The 18,637-nt window shown below is 43.6% G+C and overlaps 1 protein-coding gene across 6 annotated transcripts in view; it reads left to right on the top strand.

Moving 5' to 3' along the window:
• The first annotated feature begins 5,304 nt into the window (after positions 1–5,304).
• The window catches only part of SENP1 (SUMO specific peptidase 1), a 30,650-nt gene continuing 17,317 nt past the window's right edge, over positions 5,305–18,637 (top strand). For all 6 annotated transcript variants that reach the window (XR_014544581.1, XR_014544582.1, XR_014544583.1 and 3 more), the window contains exons 1-10: positions 5,305–5,507; positions 6,687–6,736; positions 8,760–8,811; positions 9,980–10,110; positions 11,532–11,616; positions 13,625–13,784; positions 14,157–14,328; positions 15,156–15,259; positions 15,354–15,604; positions 16,453–16,507. Coding sequence is in view for 1 of the 6 variants with exons in the window: in XM_083599256.1 (XP_083455382.1) it covers positions 8,808–8,811; positions 9,980–10,110; positions 11,532–11,616; positions 13,625–13,784; positions 14,157–14,328; positions 15,156–15,259; positions 15,354–15,604; positions 16,453–16,507 (962 nt within the window). In the remaining 5 variants the exon portion in view is untranslated. The remainder of the gene's footprint in view (positions 5,508–6,686; positions 6,737–8,759; positions 8,812–9,979; positions 10,111–11,531; positions 11,617–13,624; positions 13,785–14,156; positions 14,329–15,155; positions 15,260–15,353; positions 15,605–16,452; positions 16,508–18,637) is intronic.

Here is an 18,637-nt window from a genome sequence, read left to right as displayed (position 1 = left end):
GGGGTCCCTTTACATTTACGGAGCTGTTGATCAGTGAATTTTTATTAAAAAATGTATTAAGAATTCCAAATTCAGACGTTGGGAGGTCCCCTGGAAATGCCAATCAGAACCACTGTTACAGTGATGAGCTAGATGGAGCAGTGGTGTGATCCAGTCCATGGAACCTCATCAATGGCAATGGGTAGGATGAAGGCCATATGACACTGGAGTAAAATTAGAGCAAGACTAGGGAAATGTAGCCCTTGGGACTCTGCAGAGGCCTAGCCTAGCCATACTTTGCACCCTCCTTGAACCTTCTCATCTGGCTGCAAAGTTTTCCTTGAATTCTGATACTTCTTGCTGGGCTGGTTGGGGGATGGCGTGTCGAAACTGGTGAAACAAAGGTGAAATTTACATTTGTTGTGCTTCCTGTTTTTGCCTTTGCTGGCAATGTGGACCCCTAAAAGTTGCCCAGGAGGAAAGGAGTGTTCTTTGGGATGAAAAAGTCTCCCCACCCTAGAAACAGAGAATGGGTCAGTTGCTACTGAACCACGACTTAAAGAGCTAACTCAGAACCCCTGGAGATGTCAACCTCTGAATGAGAACTATGGGGCAAGTTTGCACAGCCCACTTCAACATTTAAGTTTCACTTAAAATTGGATCTAACTCCTTTGAATTCTTCGGTGAAGACTGGGGAAGGATCGTGGTTTTACCTTGGGAGGCAGAGTTGCTGGAACTCTTCTAGGAAGAATGATGAGCTGACAATCTTGGTCCAAAGAACAAGAGGAAACTATATGCAAGCTTTGATTTCCCCCCCCCCTTTTTTCTTGCTAAGTGAAGAAATTGTCAACTGATGTCTGCCTGCTATCTCTTTACCATGTGTGTGTGTTTTAGAAGGATCGGTTCTACCCACAAGCCTGGCGTTGTATCCCTGCTTGAATTAACTCATACAGTGCTACCTCGGGTTACATACGCTTCAGGTTACAGACTCCACTAACCCAGAAATAGTGCTTCAGTTTAAGAACTTTGCTTCAGGATGAGAACAAAAATTGTGCTCCAGCAGCGCGGCAGCAGCAGGAGGCCCCATTAGCTAAAGTGGTGCTTCAGGTTAAGAACAGTCTCAGGTTAAGAACGGACCTCCGGAACAAATTAAGTTCTTAACCCGAGGTGCCACTGTACTGCTACCAAGGCATTTGCTAAGACACAGCAACAGAATTTTAAAAAAACAAGCAGAGTAGGGGAATCGCAACGGAAACAAAGAGGTAATTGCTTGCACTACTACAATACCTTACCGTCTCATTTTACATTCATAAAACTTGCCAGGACGGCGTTCTCCTGCACAGCTTTACAAAGCAAGCTACAATGTCAAGCATCACCTAATGGGCAGACTGTGACGCTTTTTATCCACTCTGGAAAGCTCATAATCCTACTAGTGGCCGCGACCTTTTATTTTTAAGATTTCCTCATGCACTAGCCAAGGATACACACATATAAACTTCTATCAAGCTCTTCCTGAAGTGTGAAGTAGATATAGGCACCAGGCCACCTAGTATTCTTCTTGGCTAAACAGAGATTTGAACCAGCCTTGGCTCTACCACTGAGCGGTAAGATTCTATTTGTGGTGTTCTAAAGTCCTAAGATGTTTTATGAGGCAAATTAAAAATAAAAATCTAGAGCATGAATCTACACTAACCTGGTTGCTCTTCTTTTTCTTCAGAGAATGAGTAGAAGGTAAAGAAGAAGATAACAGCTGCAAAAGTAAGTGACACTGAAATGAAAAGACTGGACCCTACTACAGAGAGGTCCAGGGGAGCCCACATAACAGAACATGTGTGCTTTCCTGTGTGATATTTATAGATGCTGTGTTAGGCCTCTAGACAGCTGCCTTTGCCGTTCCTCACCCTTATTGGTGGATATTAAAGTCATGACCTTTCATTGAAAATGTCCCAGTCATGTTGTCATGCAACTGTAAGGTTCGGATTCACCCTTTCAAGATTACTTATTTTACATCAGGAATGTATTTTACATGTCGCTGTGGCTGCGCATAATAGAATAAACAGACTCCCCAAAATATAATGAATTTATATAAGGGGGGGAAATATGAGTTCAAGATCTGTAAGCACTGTGAGCCAAAACTTGCACCAAGGAGAAATAAAATTAACCTGCAGTATAGATATAACTTGGCCTTGATGATAGAAAACCCTGCCCCACCCAAAAATCCCAAAAAGGACAATACCCAATTAACTATATGATGAAGATGACATGTCAAGGAGAAGGTTGAATGCATGCGTATCATAGAGAATATCTTCCTTGCTGTAAATGCCTTATATGAAAAATTGTGAAACTCTGGGACAGCAACCTCATTCTCCTCAAACCACATACAAAGAAAGCTCCACTGAGAAGTTTTCCCCCTTCTCCAACCACCCTCCTCCTCCTGAACACACACACGCCATCATAAATGCTCTGACAAATTCACATCCTGTTTTCAATGGCTCACTCAGCATTGTAAAAAAAACACACACACACTGTATCATTACTTTCTGCCCAACAGAGGCAGTGATGGCTACAAGATCAATCTTAGACCCTGAAAAGCGTGTTGAATAATGGAGCTTACTCCTAGGTACCTGGAGCAGGATTGCAAACTTTGATGACTTTCAAAAAAAGGATCAGACAATTTCCAAAGGGAAGGACTTTCAATGGGGAAGATATTCCTTGGGGAAGCGCCCATAATTCTGTGGTAGAACACATGCTTTGAAAGCAAAATGCAACGCTGGGGAAAAGGCTTGCCTAGAATTCTGAAAAGCTGTTGCATGGAGAACCGCTGGCCCTGCCAATGTTGCTGGACCCGCCACGCCCAACCAAAGGCCATGGTGGCTGGGGCTGATGGGATTTGGAGTCCGACAACATCGAGAGGGCAACAGGTTCCTCACCCTTATGGTACACAACACTGAATGTGATGTACCAATAACCCTATGTTCCAAACAAGCACTAGCTACTACGGCAAGCTGCAGCCTCCATGCTCAAAGTCTGCAAGCCTGAGTAAAAGATGCAACAGGGTACCATTATGCTGCTTTCCTTTGTGTCTTGCTTGCAAAAATCTATTCTACCCAGAAAGTTGTCAGTACCAGTTTTCAACTATGATGAGAAACCCCCTACCAGCCCTTGGAAGACAACCCAGCCCCTGCCTCACCAAACATCCAGCACACATCTATTCAGATGCTCCCCCCTCAAAAAAACACCCCCACTGTTATTCTGGAGCAGAACCACAAGCTACCACCAGAAGCGCATTAATACAATACAGACGTACACATACATACTTGCAAGTACGTACACACAAATATATACATGCATTGTTGTTGTTTAGTTGTGTCCGACTCTTCGTGACCTCATGGACCAGAGCATGCCAGGCATTGTCTTTGTCCATGGAGTTTTCTTGGCAGGGATACTAGAGTGGCTTGTCTGCTCCAATATACATGCATAAAGGTAAAGGGACCCCTGACCATTAGGTCCAGTCGTGGCCAACTCTGGGGTTGCAGCGCTCATCTCGCTTTATTGGCCGAGGGAGCCGGCGTACAGCTGTTTTTATATACAGTGGTGCCTCGCAAGACGAAATTAATTCGTTCCGCGAATTTTTTCGTCTAGCGAATTTTTCGTCTTGCGAAGCACGAAATCCCATAGGAATGCATTGAAAATCAATTAATGTGTTCCTATGGTCAAAAAAAGTCCAAACAAAGCCAAATTTCGTACAACAAGAGTTTATTAAGTGCTCTTTAAAGTCACACATACTGTAAAGAGCATTTCAAAATTCAAACCCAGAATTTTTTTTAAAAAAACAGCAGAGTGGCCCAATGGTCACAGAAAATCATAAAAATGCAGGGGGAAAAAACAAGCTTCCAGATTCTTGCAAACCCCTCCCCAACACCAAGTCCTTGAATTCCAAACACCCCAACCCAAAATCCAAAACCCCCCCAAAAAGTTTTAAAAGCTTAACTTACCAAATGGCTGTAAAAGAAGTTTTGGAAAAGCTTCAAAAATCACCAAAGTCTTTAAAAACCTCAAAAAAGGCTACTATGTACACTGCGTTCTATGAGTTGCTCCTGGAAGTCAAGTCGCAACTGTATTAACGGTGTTAAGAAAAAGGAAACAAACTTGCAAGACGTTTTCGTCTTGCAAAGCAAGCCCATAGGGAAATTCGTCTTGCGAAGCAGCTCAAAAAACGGAAAACCCTTTCGTCTAGCGAGTTTTCCGTCTTGCGAGGCATTCGTCTTGCGGGGCACCACTGTATGTTGGAAGCCGCCCAGAGTAGCAACCCAGTTAGATGTCTGGGGAATAATAACAATAATAATAATAGTCTAAAGGTAAAGGGACCCCAGACCATTAGGTCCAGTCGTGGCTGACTCTGGGGTTGTGGTGCTCATCTCGCTTTATTGGCCGAGGGAGCCGGCGTACAGCTTCCGTGTCATGTGGCCAGCATGACTAAGCCGCTTCTGGCGAACCAGAGCAGCACACGGAAACGCCGTTTACCTTCCCGCCGGAGCGGTACCTATTTATCTCCTTGCACTTTGACGTGCTTTTGAACTGCTAGGTTGGCAGGAGCAGGGACCGAGCAACGGGAGCTCACCCTGTCGCGGGGATTCGAACCGCCAACCTTCTGATCGGCAAGTCCTAGGCTCTGTGGTTTAACCCACAGCACCACCCGCGTCCCATATACATGCATACATACTTGCAATTAGATAAACATACAGGGATACAAACATGAAAATATATAAAGAGACACGTGCACAGTTGCATATGCATAGCCAGGATTTTTTTTGGGGGGGGGGGCAGACTTTGGTTAGAATCTCAGATTTGCATTGATTTTGATTGCCCACCCCTTGGCAACGGCCATGCATATGCACAGATACTTGCAAATACATACACGCACGCTTACATATTTGCAACTCTATACACATACTTGCAAATATATACATATACCCGGTACACACATTCATGTTTACATACGTTCTTCCAAATATATATACAGTACATATACACCCACCCCGCATGCATATGCATGCAACCTCCTTTGCTAAACTACCGGCAATCCCTCCCTCCCCCCCGCAGCACGTGCGCACGCGCAACCCTCCTCCTCCGCCTCCTTCCTACCAATTCCCTTCCGAAGCCTCTGCGCGCGCGTGGGTGTGTTCCTTCCCCCCCCCGCCCCCTTCTGAGCCAACGTTCTCTCCTCCTCCTCCTCCTCCGCCGCCTCCGAGTCGTCGTCTGCTTCTTCTTCTTCTTCCCCCGGAAGTGGGAGGGGCGGAAAAGGGCGGGGAGAGCGAGCAAAACGGGAGAGGGGCATTTCCGCTTCCGGTTTGCCTGGACGTGTTCCCGCCTCTTCGAATCCGGTCGGGGAGAAAAGAAAAAAAAAAGAAAGAGTGAGAGAAAGAGAAAAAAGCCCGGAGCGCTTGGAAGAGGAGGTGGCGGCGGCGGCGGAAACAAAGAGCCTTTCGCCTCAGCTGGCTCCGTCTCGGCCGCTGACTTCGCTTCTGGTAAACTGGTTGAGGGAGGGAGGGAGGAAGAGTCAGGGGTTGGTAGTTATGGCAACTGCCCTACTACCCCCCCCACACACACCGTCGGGGTCCCCCACCTTTTCTCCCCCCCTCCCCGCCCAGACCTCTAAGGCCTGGTCCGCCTCCCTCACGGAGCCCGCCTTCTCCTCGCTTTCTTTTGAACCCGGGAAGAAGCTGGGAGAGAGGGAAGCGTGGCTGGCCGAAGAGGCGGGCGGGCGGGCGGGAAAGTGCCCTGTTCAAACCTCGCCTTGGACAGCGCTTGAAAGGGGGCGGGGGGAGTTCGCTGCTGGCTGGCGCTCTTGTGGTGGTGGTGGTTGACGTTGCTGCTGCGAAAAGTGCGTCTGTTTGCAAGTACAGCGGTACCTCGGGTTACGGACGCTGCAGGTTACATACGCTTCAGGTTACAGACTCTGCTAACCCAGAAATAGTACCTCGGGTTAAGAACTTTACCTTAGGATGAGAACAGAAATCGTGCTCTGGTGGTGCGGCGGCAGCGGGAGGCCCTGCCAACAACCTATTCCAAAGGTTTTCAACCTTTTTGAGTCCACGGCTTCCTTGACCAACTACAGTGGTACCTCGGGTTACATACGCTTCAGGTTACATACGCTTCAGGTTTCAGACTCCGCTAACCCAGAAATAGTACCTCGGGTTAAGAACTTTGCTTCAGGATGAGAACAGAAATCGTGCTCCGGCGGTGCGGCGGCAGCGGGAGGCCCTATTAGCTAAAGTGGTACCTCAGGTTAAGAACAGTTTCAGGTTTAGAATGGACCTTCAGAACGAATTAAGTACTTAACCCGAGGTACCACTGTACTGTAAAGGCTAACTCTTACCCAATTAAGTGCAAGCCGCTTAAATGCAGTTTAAATAATAATAACTGGTTATTTATACCCTGCCCATCTGGCTGGGTTTCCCTAGCTGCTCTGGACGGCACCCAACAGAATATTAAAAACATGACAAAACATCAAACGTTAAAAGCTTCCCTAAACAGAGCTGCCTTCAGATGTCTTCTAAAAGACAGGTAGTTGTTTCTTTCCTTGACATCTGATGGGAGGGCGCTCCACAGGGCAGGTGCCACTACCGAGAAGGCCCTCTGAATCAAACTTCTCCCCTTTCCATCAAAGGAGAGCTGAACTGACTTACTGAAATCTCTTGCTTTAGGAATCTCTGGGAAAGGAGGAAGACCGCCGGGGCCGCTGGGCAGGATCAAGGTATGGAGAGAAGGCTACGTTATTACAGCTATGTACATTTGTGTTTGCACTGTGAAGCCCAGATGGAAGGCGGTATTTAAATTTAATGCATCGTGGTGAGAATATATTCTGTGTGGCTTGACAAGAGGTAACCTACCCGTGTGAAGAATTATCGTATGTGCTTAACAGCTGAAGTAAGGATTTTGACAGCTGCCATCCCCTCCCTCCCCACCTGTTGGATTGTGCTGTGATGAGCCATTGAATTGAATTTCCTCTTCAAGTCAACTGCTAAAAGTAAAGGAGATCTGCTGAAGTTGCAAGAGAAAAACCTTGGCTTTTCCGTGTGGGGTGGTTGGGAGGGGAGAGCGTATGAGTGTTCAGGTAAGAGATGAGGGGTGCAGCTCATCACTACCCGGCTCGCTTCGTACTACATTTTATTTTAATTATTATATTTCTATGACACCTTTCACTCACACGAGTCACAAAGCAGCTTACAAACAATAAATAACAAAAGCATAATAGGAGATAACAAAGTTTGACTTCATAGTCACCGCTGCTGTGTCCCTTGAATCTATTGTGGAAACGTAACTGCATTTTATTTATTTAGCAGGATTTATGTTCTGCATAATTCTCAAAATTTCTTTGGTGATTTACATAAAAATGAATTCTGTATGATAGCGTAGGAAAAGTAATCTGCTGTGTCTTCCCTCTGCAAACAGTTTTTCCACCTTTGCCGTCTTTGGTGGCTGTGTTGTTTTGACTGGAATTGACAGACGCAAAGAAAACATTCAACTTAGATTTCTCTTATCAAAATTGCAAGAATTCTCTTAGCTAAAGAGTGGTAAAATGGCCTTGTGAGAACAGGAGGGGGAAGTTAGAGGTTAGGAGATAAAGCACCCGATCATATATGTAATGCAGAGCTTTCCAAACTTTTCATGTTGGTGACACACTTTTTAGACATGCATCGTTTTGTGACAGTAATTCAGTTTTACTAGCAAACTGGAGGTTAAACTAACCCCTTTCAGCCCTAGGAGAAGTTTAGGGAGCATTTGTGGGACACACTGCAGCCTACACACTAATGTGTCATGACACACAGTTTGGAAAGCTCTGATATAATGTTTTGAAACATTGTCTCCAGTGCAGTTTAGTAGTTCATTTAATTGCAAAATCATGGTAATACAGGACAATTAGTTGGGTGACCACACCCTGAAAAACTAGTTCCACTACCAACTTTTAGGTAGTGGAAAAGGATAGTGTGGAATATTTAGTTTCTTAATGATGCAGTGAGTATAAAGATGTATTTCAATCACTGGCGGAGGAAGAGGAGTGGGGGGGGGAGCGCACCACCCCCTGCAGCATGATCCCGATGGGGTGCCATTGCGGCTCCCCCCCCCCCCGGGCGCCACGTCCCCACCTGCTCTCTGCCCCTCGGTGCTGGAGCATGAAGCTCCACCACTGATTTCAATTGTACATCAGAGTATGTGGCCTTTGACTTGTTAGAATGGTCAGAGGAGAAGGGTTCTGAACTGTAACACGCAGCTATGAACATTTGCAAGTTGGTGATATGCATTAATAGTGATGTTAAATTCTCGAGAATATTGTTTTGGAGAATATTCTCAAGAATATTCTCCAAAAGATTATTCTCCAGAATTTAACATCACTATGCATGAACATAACACTAATATGACTGCACCCTTGTTTAATGAGAATAAAACTGCATTATTAATCTTGTTTACCTGAGAATAAACCCCATTGAAATCAATAGGACTTACTTCTGAGTAGACATGGTAATGAAAGAGCTGAAACATTGTATTCTTGATTTCTGAAGAGCAGAAACAGCAATATTTAAAAACTTTTTATTTCTCTTTCACTGTTAAAGTATGTATATTTTTTTCCATACAATTTGTGATTACAGTGCTTTGTTCTAGACTTCACAACTCTTTTCCGAACTTTTTTACTCAAGAAATTGGGTATTTGTACTAGACAAACAATCCATGGGGTTTGGTCTAAATCCTTAATACGTTATACATCTTGCTCTTTTCAGGCACTTGAAACTTCTATCATATGAGTCAGTTATGTGAGCAGTTCAGGAATGGGTGAGTCTGTGCATGTTATACCAGCCCATTTTGTCTTGCACCCTTTATCATTATAAAACCTACATCAAATGAAACTCCTCAATAGAATCTCCATGTCTTTTTAGACACTTTCAGACCTACCTAACAGCCCAGTCTGGAGAAATCCTGTGGTGATATGCAGGAATTACACATTAGGATTTTACCCAGTTTATGCTCCTGCTTGAGCTTTAGGATCTGTCTCACTCTAGTTTTGTAACCAGCAGCTTCCTCAACCTTGCTGTGGCATGCTTAATATCACCTTGCTTCTTAGGGGGTTGCTCTACATACTATGTGCTTGCTTTGTGTCCTGTGTGCATTTTTGGTTCCCTGCAAACATATGCTGGCCATCTATACTAGTAAATGAGCAGGTGCAGTGGTAGTGAGAGGTTTCTGGCAAGTTGGAGAAGATCACTTATTTTTCTCCATTTGGCAAACAGATGATTAGATTTTAGCCGTTGCAAGGTTATGCGAGAGAGAGGGGTTATTTTTATGTAGCTCGAGGCTGCTGCTTATAATCTGAACGTACTGAAATGCTACCTACCGTCTCTCTTAAATTTAGCTTTGTGAAGAATGTAAATTGTACCTTTTGAGACGTGAGAGCTACTGTTTGTAGTACAGGTGTTGCTAACCTTTTTGGACCAGTGGGCACACCTTGAATTTTGTGAGAGTGCTGGGTGGCACCAGTCACAAAATAGGTGCCCTTGGGAGTGTGGCATACGATAAAATTAGGTAGCCATCCCTGACAACGTTATGCTTACCATAGGAATCCAGCTATGAGTCCTGACTGAGTGTCTGGGATACCAGTTAAAACCTAATTTGTGGACACCAGGTTGACAATCCCTGTTGTAGTATATATGATTGTTCAAGGTGTTTGCCAAGTTACCTTGATTTCTGTATGAAGCTTGTTACAAGTGTGAAAAAAGTTCATGCATGGTCTCTTTCTGGTGTTTTCCTTTCTTGGGGTTTATATTTGCTTCTTTAGCATTTGTTATTTCACTGGTATGTAGTCTACGGGGAATTTCTCCTGCCGAAGTCCCAGCTGCGCCACCTGGAAATTCCTGTTTGCTTAACAGAAGCGAAAACCTCTCTTGGATTGCGTACACTTTCTTTCTTCCTGAGAATCATACACTAAGGAGCTTTTCCCTTTCAGATGAAACTGCCGATTGTATGAAGATGGAGGCTGGAGACTATGGGTTAGCTAATCACACTTCTGTGTTCAAGACTCTTCCTCTACAGCAGAACGCTCTCTCAGGAGATCAGCTTCCATTGTCTGGCAACAAGGTTTGAGAATGAGCTGCTTTTATTTCTTAGCTGTATTTTTTTTTTTTACTGTATTTTTGCTCCAAAAGTAATGAGGCTAATTTTTGCTCTTTGAATTATAACACTTGGCTGCAACCTCAACTTCTCAATGTTGATTGGTTGGTTGGAAGTGTTGCAATCTACTGGCTGCTGGAATGGGGGTGGCGTTCCATTGTGGTGAAAGCCCAATCCCCACTCAAGTGGGCAGTAAGATACCACTGGCAAAATGTGGTGTTTGGATTGCTGGCTCCTTTTAGGATTGCTTTGCCTTTAACTTGGTTGATTTCAGTATATACCAGATAGAATGAAGTTGGGGACATATCCAGCTGTTCTAATGGAGCTTCAGATATTTATCTTCTACAAGTTTGTTGTTATTATTATTAAAGTATTATGCCACCTTTCATTCATAGATCTCAGGGCAGTTCACCGTGAGTGTGTAAAGATGAATTTGCATTCAGGACTACTGGGTTTATTATTTCATACTATTAAAGAAAGTAAAACTTCTTACTGTAAATTAGAACTAGACAGCCACATAATTACTAAGAGGGTTGGAAGGGCAGAAGTCATGTAGAGGTTTTTAAGGAGATAACAGAAATCACTGGGTTAAAGCTGACCAAAAGTCCGGAGGTAGCATTAGTTTCCATTTACGATGGGGTGGAAGGTTCACAGGCTATGAAGGACTTGCTCACAAATTTATTGACAGCTGCACGAGTTATTATAGCTAGGAAGTGGAAGGGGCAAGCAGAATATAAAATGGAAGAATGGTATAAAGAGATATGGGATATAGCTATTATAAATTAACATGTGCCTTAAAGTAAGGCAGGGAATATGCAGGAGAAATGATTTTGAGGAGATATGGAAGGGTGTGGACTTTGTACTGTTAAAACAGAAAGGGGTCAAACCATCGCAAGAGATGTTGCAATTTTGGGAGGTTGGATAGTTACAATGGAATGGTCTCGGTGATGGGGTGCACATTTTTATTCCTATTTATTTATGATTATTACTTTGTCAAAGAAAAAAGTCATGTGGAGAAAGAAGTTGAGGTTTATAATGTGTCACTACTGCATAATCCCCCTAAGCTTCAATGTGGGAAGGCTGAAGGCAAGCAAAAGGCATTATTATTAGTTGGCCATAGGTATGTGATTAGTTCTGCAGTGTTTCCAAACTTTGAATGCAGCATTGTATCCTACATGTGCCATTCTTTACATTTGCGTAATCTTTCTTTAGGATATTTTCAAGTTGCAAAATTCTAGAGGTTCTCCATATATTTCAGGTCTAGTTTCACTTATAACGTTGTAGCTAATGATAATAAGAGTTGCACAGTCCTTCTGTTACACACACACTTTCCCCAGATGTGATCCTTCCTTTGACTATATTCTGATTTTATGGCCTCTTTTGTGCAGTTTTCATCAAACAAGTTTGATCGTCTGGAGAGGCCTTTTACTTGTCCGACTGGAAATACTTCCTGCAGTTTCGGCTATTATTCAGGTAAGGCGAGGCTGACTTGGGTTCATTGAAAAACCAATTCAAAGCTTTTAAAACATGCGCTGATTGTAACACTGCAGTGAAATTTCCTGCTGCCTTGCTCTAGTTTATGGTTGAGTCTAAACTTCTACTGTATAGAGGAATGCATTTGACCAAATGGATGCCTTATTTCTACTGAAATATTCCTTAAGAACATAAAGTGTCCTACTGGGTTCTTATCCAGGTCCATCTAACCCACCACCCTTTATTCTTAGGGTGGAAATCAGCCTTATGCTAAGTTGATTGCTCTGTCAGTGCAAGCATTTCTGCCTGCCAAACGGAAGACCTCCCTCCACATACTATACTGGGGGTTTTCTGTTTCACTGAATCCGATTCACAATGGCCAACTATATGCCCAAGGGTAGCCTACAAGCCAGACATTAGTACAGCAGCTCTCCCCCCCCTAGGGATGTGCCACAGTAACTGATATTCATACAGCCTTTGATACACAACCATCATAATGAGCAGCTACTTAAAGCTTGTTGTTGTTTAGTCGTTTAGTCGTGTCCGACTCTTCGTGACCCCATGGACCAGAGCACGCCAGGCACTTCTGTCCTCCACTGCCTCCCGCAGTTTGATCAAACTCATGCTGGTAGCTTCAAGAACACCATCCAACCATCTCATCCTCTGTCGTCCCCTTCTCCTTGTGCCCTCCATCTTTCCCAACATCAGGGTCTTTTCCAGGGAGTCTTCTCTTCTCATGAGGTGGCCAAAGTATTGGAGCCTCAGCTTCAGGATCTGTCCTTCTAGTGAGCACTCAGGGCTGATTTCCTTAAGAATGGATACGTTTGATCTTCTTGCAGTCCATGGGACTCTCAAGAGTCTCCTCCAGCACCAGAATTCAAAAGCATCAATTCTTCGGCGATCAGCTTAGCCTTCATTAATTTGGCTAACACCTCCATCATCATCATCATCATCATTATTATTATTATTATTATTATTATTATTATTATTATTATTATTATTAATTTCTACCCTGCCCATCTGGCTGGGTTTCCCCAGCCACTCTGGGTGGCTCGCAACAAAATTAAAAGCATAATAAAGCATCAAACATTAAAAACGTCCCTAAACAGGGCTGCCTTCAGATGTCTTCTAAAAGTCAGATAGTTTATTTCCTGGACGTCTGATGGGAGGGCGTTCCACAGGGCGGGCGCCACTACTGAGAAGGCCCTCTGTCTGGTTCCCTGTAACCTCACTTCTCACTTTAAAGCTGTCCAAGTTCCCTTCTATTCGCTGGATGCTTCTTGATTTAGTTTAGTGTCTTGCAGTGAGCATGTTAAATTATAGGACCCTGTTCTGTATTCTTGGGGCCCAGTCTTATCCAGAGCAGACTGTGGTCCAGAGGCCATGTTCATTTTGCAACGCAGACTAAACTTGGGCTCCGTGATAAAAGTTGATGTTACCAGCAATAAAGAGTTAACAGTTACCGAGTACATGTGTGTTGCTGTACTTTACGTGTATGCATAACACACTACAAACATGATGCATTTTCTCTCACTTTGATTTTTCTGCGTAATATTAAACTGTGAAATGCTTTTGTTTTTGAAATGTATGAGTAAACCTGGGAAGACCTTTTACTACATTTTTGCTTATAGTTCAGTACAGTCTGGAATATGGGCTGCTAGGTGACCAGACCTGGGTTAACCAGTGATCTCCTCTTGAGTACCTGTTAATTGGGATTATGTTGCCGAAAATCAAGCTGGTACTCTTAAAAGAACAGGCTGCGGTTCACAACCTGAGCAACTAGCTTGCTAAATAGTGAGGCAGGCTTGTTGCAGTTTTACCGGTGGAATCTCATTTGAAACTTCTATAGCCTTTTTAGTTCCTTGATACTATCTAGGGAGATGCAAGTACATTCATGGGACTCCTCTGAAGCCCTGTCATGCTTGATACAATTAGGTTGTTTGTAAGGGATAACTTGGGAGTGAATCGGTTGGCTTTTCATTTATTGTTCAATGCTTCTTTCTCACAGGACCTCCATCCCCTGAGAGGTATCAGGCAGCAGGAGTGCAAAGACCATTTGGAACAAGTGCTAATGGGCAGTGGAGGAATTGTGATTCTACTCTGGGTCCTGTTTTACAGAAGCCTAGAGCAAACCGCAGCGTATATTTTGATGCACGCAAAAGTCAAAGGTACATTTGGTTTCACTAGATTTTGTTCTGTATTCATAAAATTTAGCAGTGCATTGGGGGGGTAGTGTATGGAGTTTATATATTTTGATTTTCGTATTGTAAGCAGAAAACTGTGGGGTGGGAATTCTTAATGATAATGAAAGCCTGCTCCAGAATATTCCCCATCTGCTGGAAGAAGATGGTTTGTCACAGTGAGCCTGAAGTTATTCTCTTCGAGAGGAGGAGGAAAGCAGTGCTACCTTTTAACTTTTCCAAAGTATGAGGCAGGGTTGCTGTGGCTTTCTGCTTGGGTTTATGCAGCATGGAAAACAAAAATCTGAATAGCTTTATAGTACTGGCTTACTAATCGAATACCTTGAACTTTTTCTGCAGTGCGACATCAAATTCCTTTGCAGGGAAATCGAATCACCATTGCCATATTTCTGCATTTGAAAAATCCTTTCCAATTAAGTCTGTTACTAGTCCATCATGGAGTGCTCCATGTCGTCGGAGCTTACTAAGTCCCAAGAAATCCCAAAGGAGATCTATCAGCACCGCAGAAGAGGTAGGTGAAGGGAAAAAGGAGAGAGAATAAAGTTTCCTGTGTGTGCGGAGCCCTATGCTTTGACTTCTCGTGGGTTTTACAGATTTATCCCTCCCCTCCAATTGTTTTGTGCTGGGGGTGACATCTCTCATAGTGTTTGGCTTAATTTCCCTGTTACCACAGAAGGGTTTGCTAGACATGCGCACGTCTTTGACTACGTTTGACTGATCTCTCTGATCTTGGGTTGTGGGGGAGATATGGGCCCAGACTAAGAGGAGTAGAAAAATCAGGGGTTGAGTAGACTAAGGGAAGTACTTGGGAAAGGAGTCATTGGAAAGGAAGGAATAGATAGATAAAGAAAGAGGGGAAGAGAACATGAGTAGGGAAGAAAGATAAATCTACAGATGTGAAGACGTGCCCTTAGACCAATTAGTAGGTGTGTCCAAACAAATAAGCCAAATCATACACTATCATGTTTTGCTGTTCGCAGTCTTGCAGTGCTGGGAAGAGGCATTTTATTCTTCTCTACGACCCTTTTCTTTGAAATCTTTAGAGCATCTGACCCTGATCTTTGGTTTCATCTTGCGTATTGGGGTTTGTGAATTTTGGAATTAAGCAGTGTATTAAATAATACATAAAAGGAATTTTGCCTCTCATGATGTGTGTCTTTGTCGCAGAGGCTTAAACCGTTAGGTTTTTTTGTTGGTTTTTTTTAAAAAAGTGAAAACCTTTGGTGCCAAGTAGATAAATATGTGGACCCTTTCTATACTACAGGATGTTGCATGTCTCTGCAGAGCCAGGATTGAACTATTTGGCTGGTTGAAATATGTGTGTTTATTTCTCCACAGACAGTTCGAGAGGAAGAAAAAGAGATTTACAGGCAGCTGATTCAAATGGTTACAGGGAAGAAATGCTCAGTCTCAAAGTCCTCTTCGTTGTTGTCTCTCAACCTGTGAGTCTCTGAAATACGCTGCTAGCTCATTATCTACCTCATGTTTTCAGTTTGTTGGTAGAAGCCCTGATCTTTTTTGTTTGTTTGTTTTCAGACCCAGATGCACAGTTTCCAATAAAAACCTTGTGAAGGAAGCTGAAAACCAGAGTAGGAAACCTTTTGAAGCTTATTGCCCCACCGCAGGCAACCAATCACCTGGTGTTCTCAGGACTCAGGAGCAACACTCTCACAAACCACTGCCACATCCAGTCCATAATTTCCCTTCACGTGTTACCTTTGAGGCCAAGGACACCAATACAGCAGCTCGGCAAAATAGTGTGTCGGCACTGGATGTGCATGCTGAAGGTGAAAACAATAGATAAGAATTAGACTCTTCTTCCTCCTGCTCAGCCCTTCTTAGTTTTTACTTTCTGAAGATCATTAGCAGATTGTTGTAACATATTTGTAAGATGGCCTATATGTTTCCTTGCAATCCATTCCCAATCTCGTTTACGTGGAAGTAATTTCCACATTCAGATGGCCTGCACTCAGGATTGCAACTAGTAATAATAATAATAATTTTTATTTATACCCCGCCCTCCCCAGCCAAGGCTGGGCTCAGGACGGCTAACAAGCAATCATAAAAACAAGTTGAATGAATACAACTTAAAAACAAGATTAAACTACAACATTAAAATATTGAAACATTAAAATATTAAAATGCAGCCTCATCACAGGAGGAGAAAGGAAAAAGAAAGAGGGGGAGGGAATCAAATTGGCTCAAGCCAAAGGCTAGGCGGAACAACTCTGTCTTACAGGCCCTGCGGAAAGAAATCAGATCCTGCAGGGCCCTGGTCTCATGAGGCAGAGCGTTCCACCAGGCCGGAGCCAGTGTTGAAAAGGCCCTGGCTCTGGTTGAAGCTAATCTAACTTCCTTAGGGCCCTGGACCACTAGGGTGTTGCTATTTATGGACCTTGAGGCTCTCCGTGGGGCATACCGGGAAAGGCGGTCCCGTAGGTACGAGGGTCCTAGGCCGTGAGGCAATTATTATTATTGTTATTATTATTATTATTGGTAATCTACAATCATGTAATAAACTGATAGCTAAACTGGAACCCACAAAACAAAATGGGAGGATCTGGATGGTATGGTTTTGTTTTAAAGAGGTGCATTCATAAAGATTAATATCTAGTATTGCTTGTTCTTCATTTAGGATCTGACTCTGTCATAATGCTCAATGGCCAAGACTTCAAATCTCCAGCACCAAGGTAAGTGTCTTCCTTGTGCGGACCACAGCTGAGAGCTCCCCTTGATGCAAAATAGAGGGATAAAGGTTCTAACAGAGAAAGTTGTGTTCAAGTCCTATTGAAATTGATAGGACAAGTTAGTTACATTCACCTTAGCAAGCTCCGTTAGTGGAAGCCCTGTGCAAGGACTTCCACTTGCACAGCAGGACTTCCCTCTCTCCTTCCTGCACCCCCATGACATGTGCCGGGGGCGGGGGGGGGTGTGTGTTCCGGGCAAACCCATGAAAGGCAATGATGGAGAAGACGTAGGATTTTTTGCCTGGCAAGCTAAAATGCTTGTACAGAGGGAATGTTCATCATAGGGTGAGGTTGAATTCCACTCAACACATTTATTGCCCAATGCGACTGTTACATTACTTTTGTCCGTTCTGGATTTGTGCCTGTCGGTTTAGCTTTCTATGTGTTTTGTCTTATCTAAATTTATTTTGCCAGTGGGTTTTAACTCTGTTATTAGATTGCTCAAATGACATCTTGTAGTAGTAGCTTGGCTACTCAGTGAAGATTCTGATCAGTCCACAGCTAAATCATGGCCCTTTTTGGGCAGAAATTTTGAGTTTCAGTCCAGCAAAGCATCTTGACCACTTTTTCTGATCTGCAACTATGATTTTCGTAAGGTTTTTTTTTTTGTTAGTTTGCTTTTCAACCTGTAACTTCACAATCACATTTCGTTTCTGCTTCCAGGCTGTGAAAGTTAGGAGGCAGGAAATTGCAGGGATCAGGGTATTTATAGATGCAGATACTGTGTGTATATAACATTTTAAATGCTACCACTTTGTATTAAAGAAGTATGTACAGCCAAGGACAATACTGTAGTAGTAAGGTAAAGGTAAAGGACCCCTGACAGTTAAGTCCAGTCGCGAACGACTCTGGGGTTGTGGCCTTCATCTTGCTTTACTGGCCGAGGGAGCCGACGTTTGTCCGCAGACAGTTTTTCCAGGTCATGTGGCCAGCATGACTAAGCCGCTTCTGGCAAAACCAGAGCAGTGCATGGAAACACTGTTTACCTTCCCGCCGGAGTGGTAGCTATTTACCTACTTGCACTTTGACGTGCATTCAAACTGCTAGGTTGGCAAGAGCTGGGGATTCGAACTGCCGAGCTTCTGATCGGCAAGCCCTAGGCTCAGTGGTTTAGACCAAAGCGTATCTAAAGCCATGGACGATAATGTAGTAGTAAAACACATCATAAAACAATACAAAAGCAGAGCACAGAAATTCTATATAATATGCTCTGTAGGTGGCAGTATGTGCCAAATGTATGTTAATGGGCAGGGAGTTCATGGGTGAACAAGTAGACTTACTCCCACAGAGTTAGAGAGTAATAATAATAAAAAAATAAATAATAATAATAATTAATAATAGTAATAGTAATAACAACAACAACAACAACAACAATAGTAATAATAATAATAATAATAATAATAATAATAATAATAATAATTTATTATTTATACCCCGCCCATCTGGCTGGGTTTCCCCAGCCACTCTGGGCAGCTTCCAACAAAACACTAAAATACAATAACCTATTAAACATTAAAAGCTTCCCTAAACAGGGCTGCCTTCAGATGTCTTCCAAAGGTTTGGTAGTTATTTTTCTCTTTGACATCTGGTGTGAGGGCGTTCCACAGGGCAGGTGCCACTACCGAGAAGGCCCTCTGCCTGTTTCCCTGTAACTTGGCTTCTCGCAGTGAGGGAACCACCAGAAGGCCCTCGGCGCTGGACCTCAGGCAGAACGATGGAGGTGGAGAAGCTCCTTCAGGTATACTGGACCGAGGCCGTTTAGGGCTTTAAAGGTCAGCACCAACACTGTGAATTGCACCCGGAAACGTACTGGGAGTGAGTATGTTTGTGAGAAGGAGAGAGCTTTCTGTCATTGCTGCTACTGGCTTCTTCTGTAGCCTGTTTGCAGTGCCATCTTGTGAGAGATCCCCAGCACTGCATCCCTGTCTGCACTTTATTAGGCAAGCCTCATGGTCCTTTCCAACCTTCTCACCCCTTGGGGCTCCTCAGTGTCCCTTTAAGTTGAAATTTCTCTTCATTTGATTGCAGCCTGTACAGCTGGACTGAGCAACCACCAATCTTTTTTGTCACTTT

The sequence above is a fragment of the Podarcis filfolensis genome, assembly GCF_964270895.1.
Source record: "Podarcis filfolensis genome assembly, chromosome: 2".
Lineage (NCBI taxonomy): Eukaryota > Metazoa > Chordata > Lepidosauria > Squamata > Lacertidae > Podarcis > Podarcis filfolensis.
The sequence above is the reverse complement of the archived record's forward strand: the minus strand, read 5'-3'. Positions and strand labels throughout refer to the sequence as shown.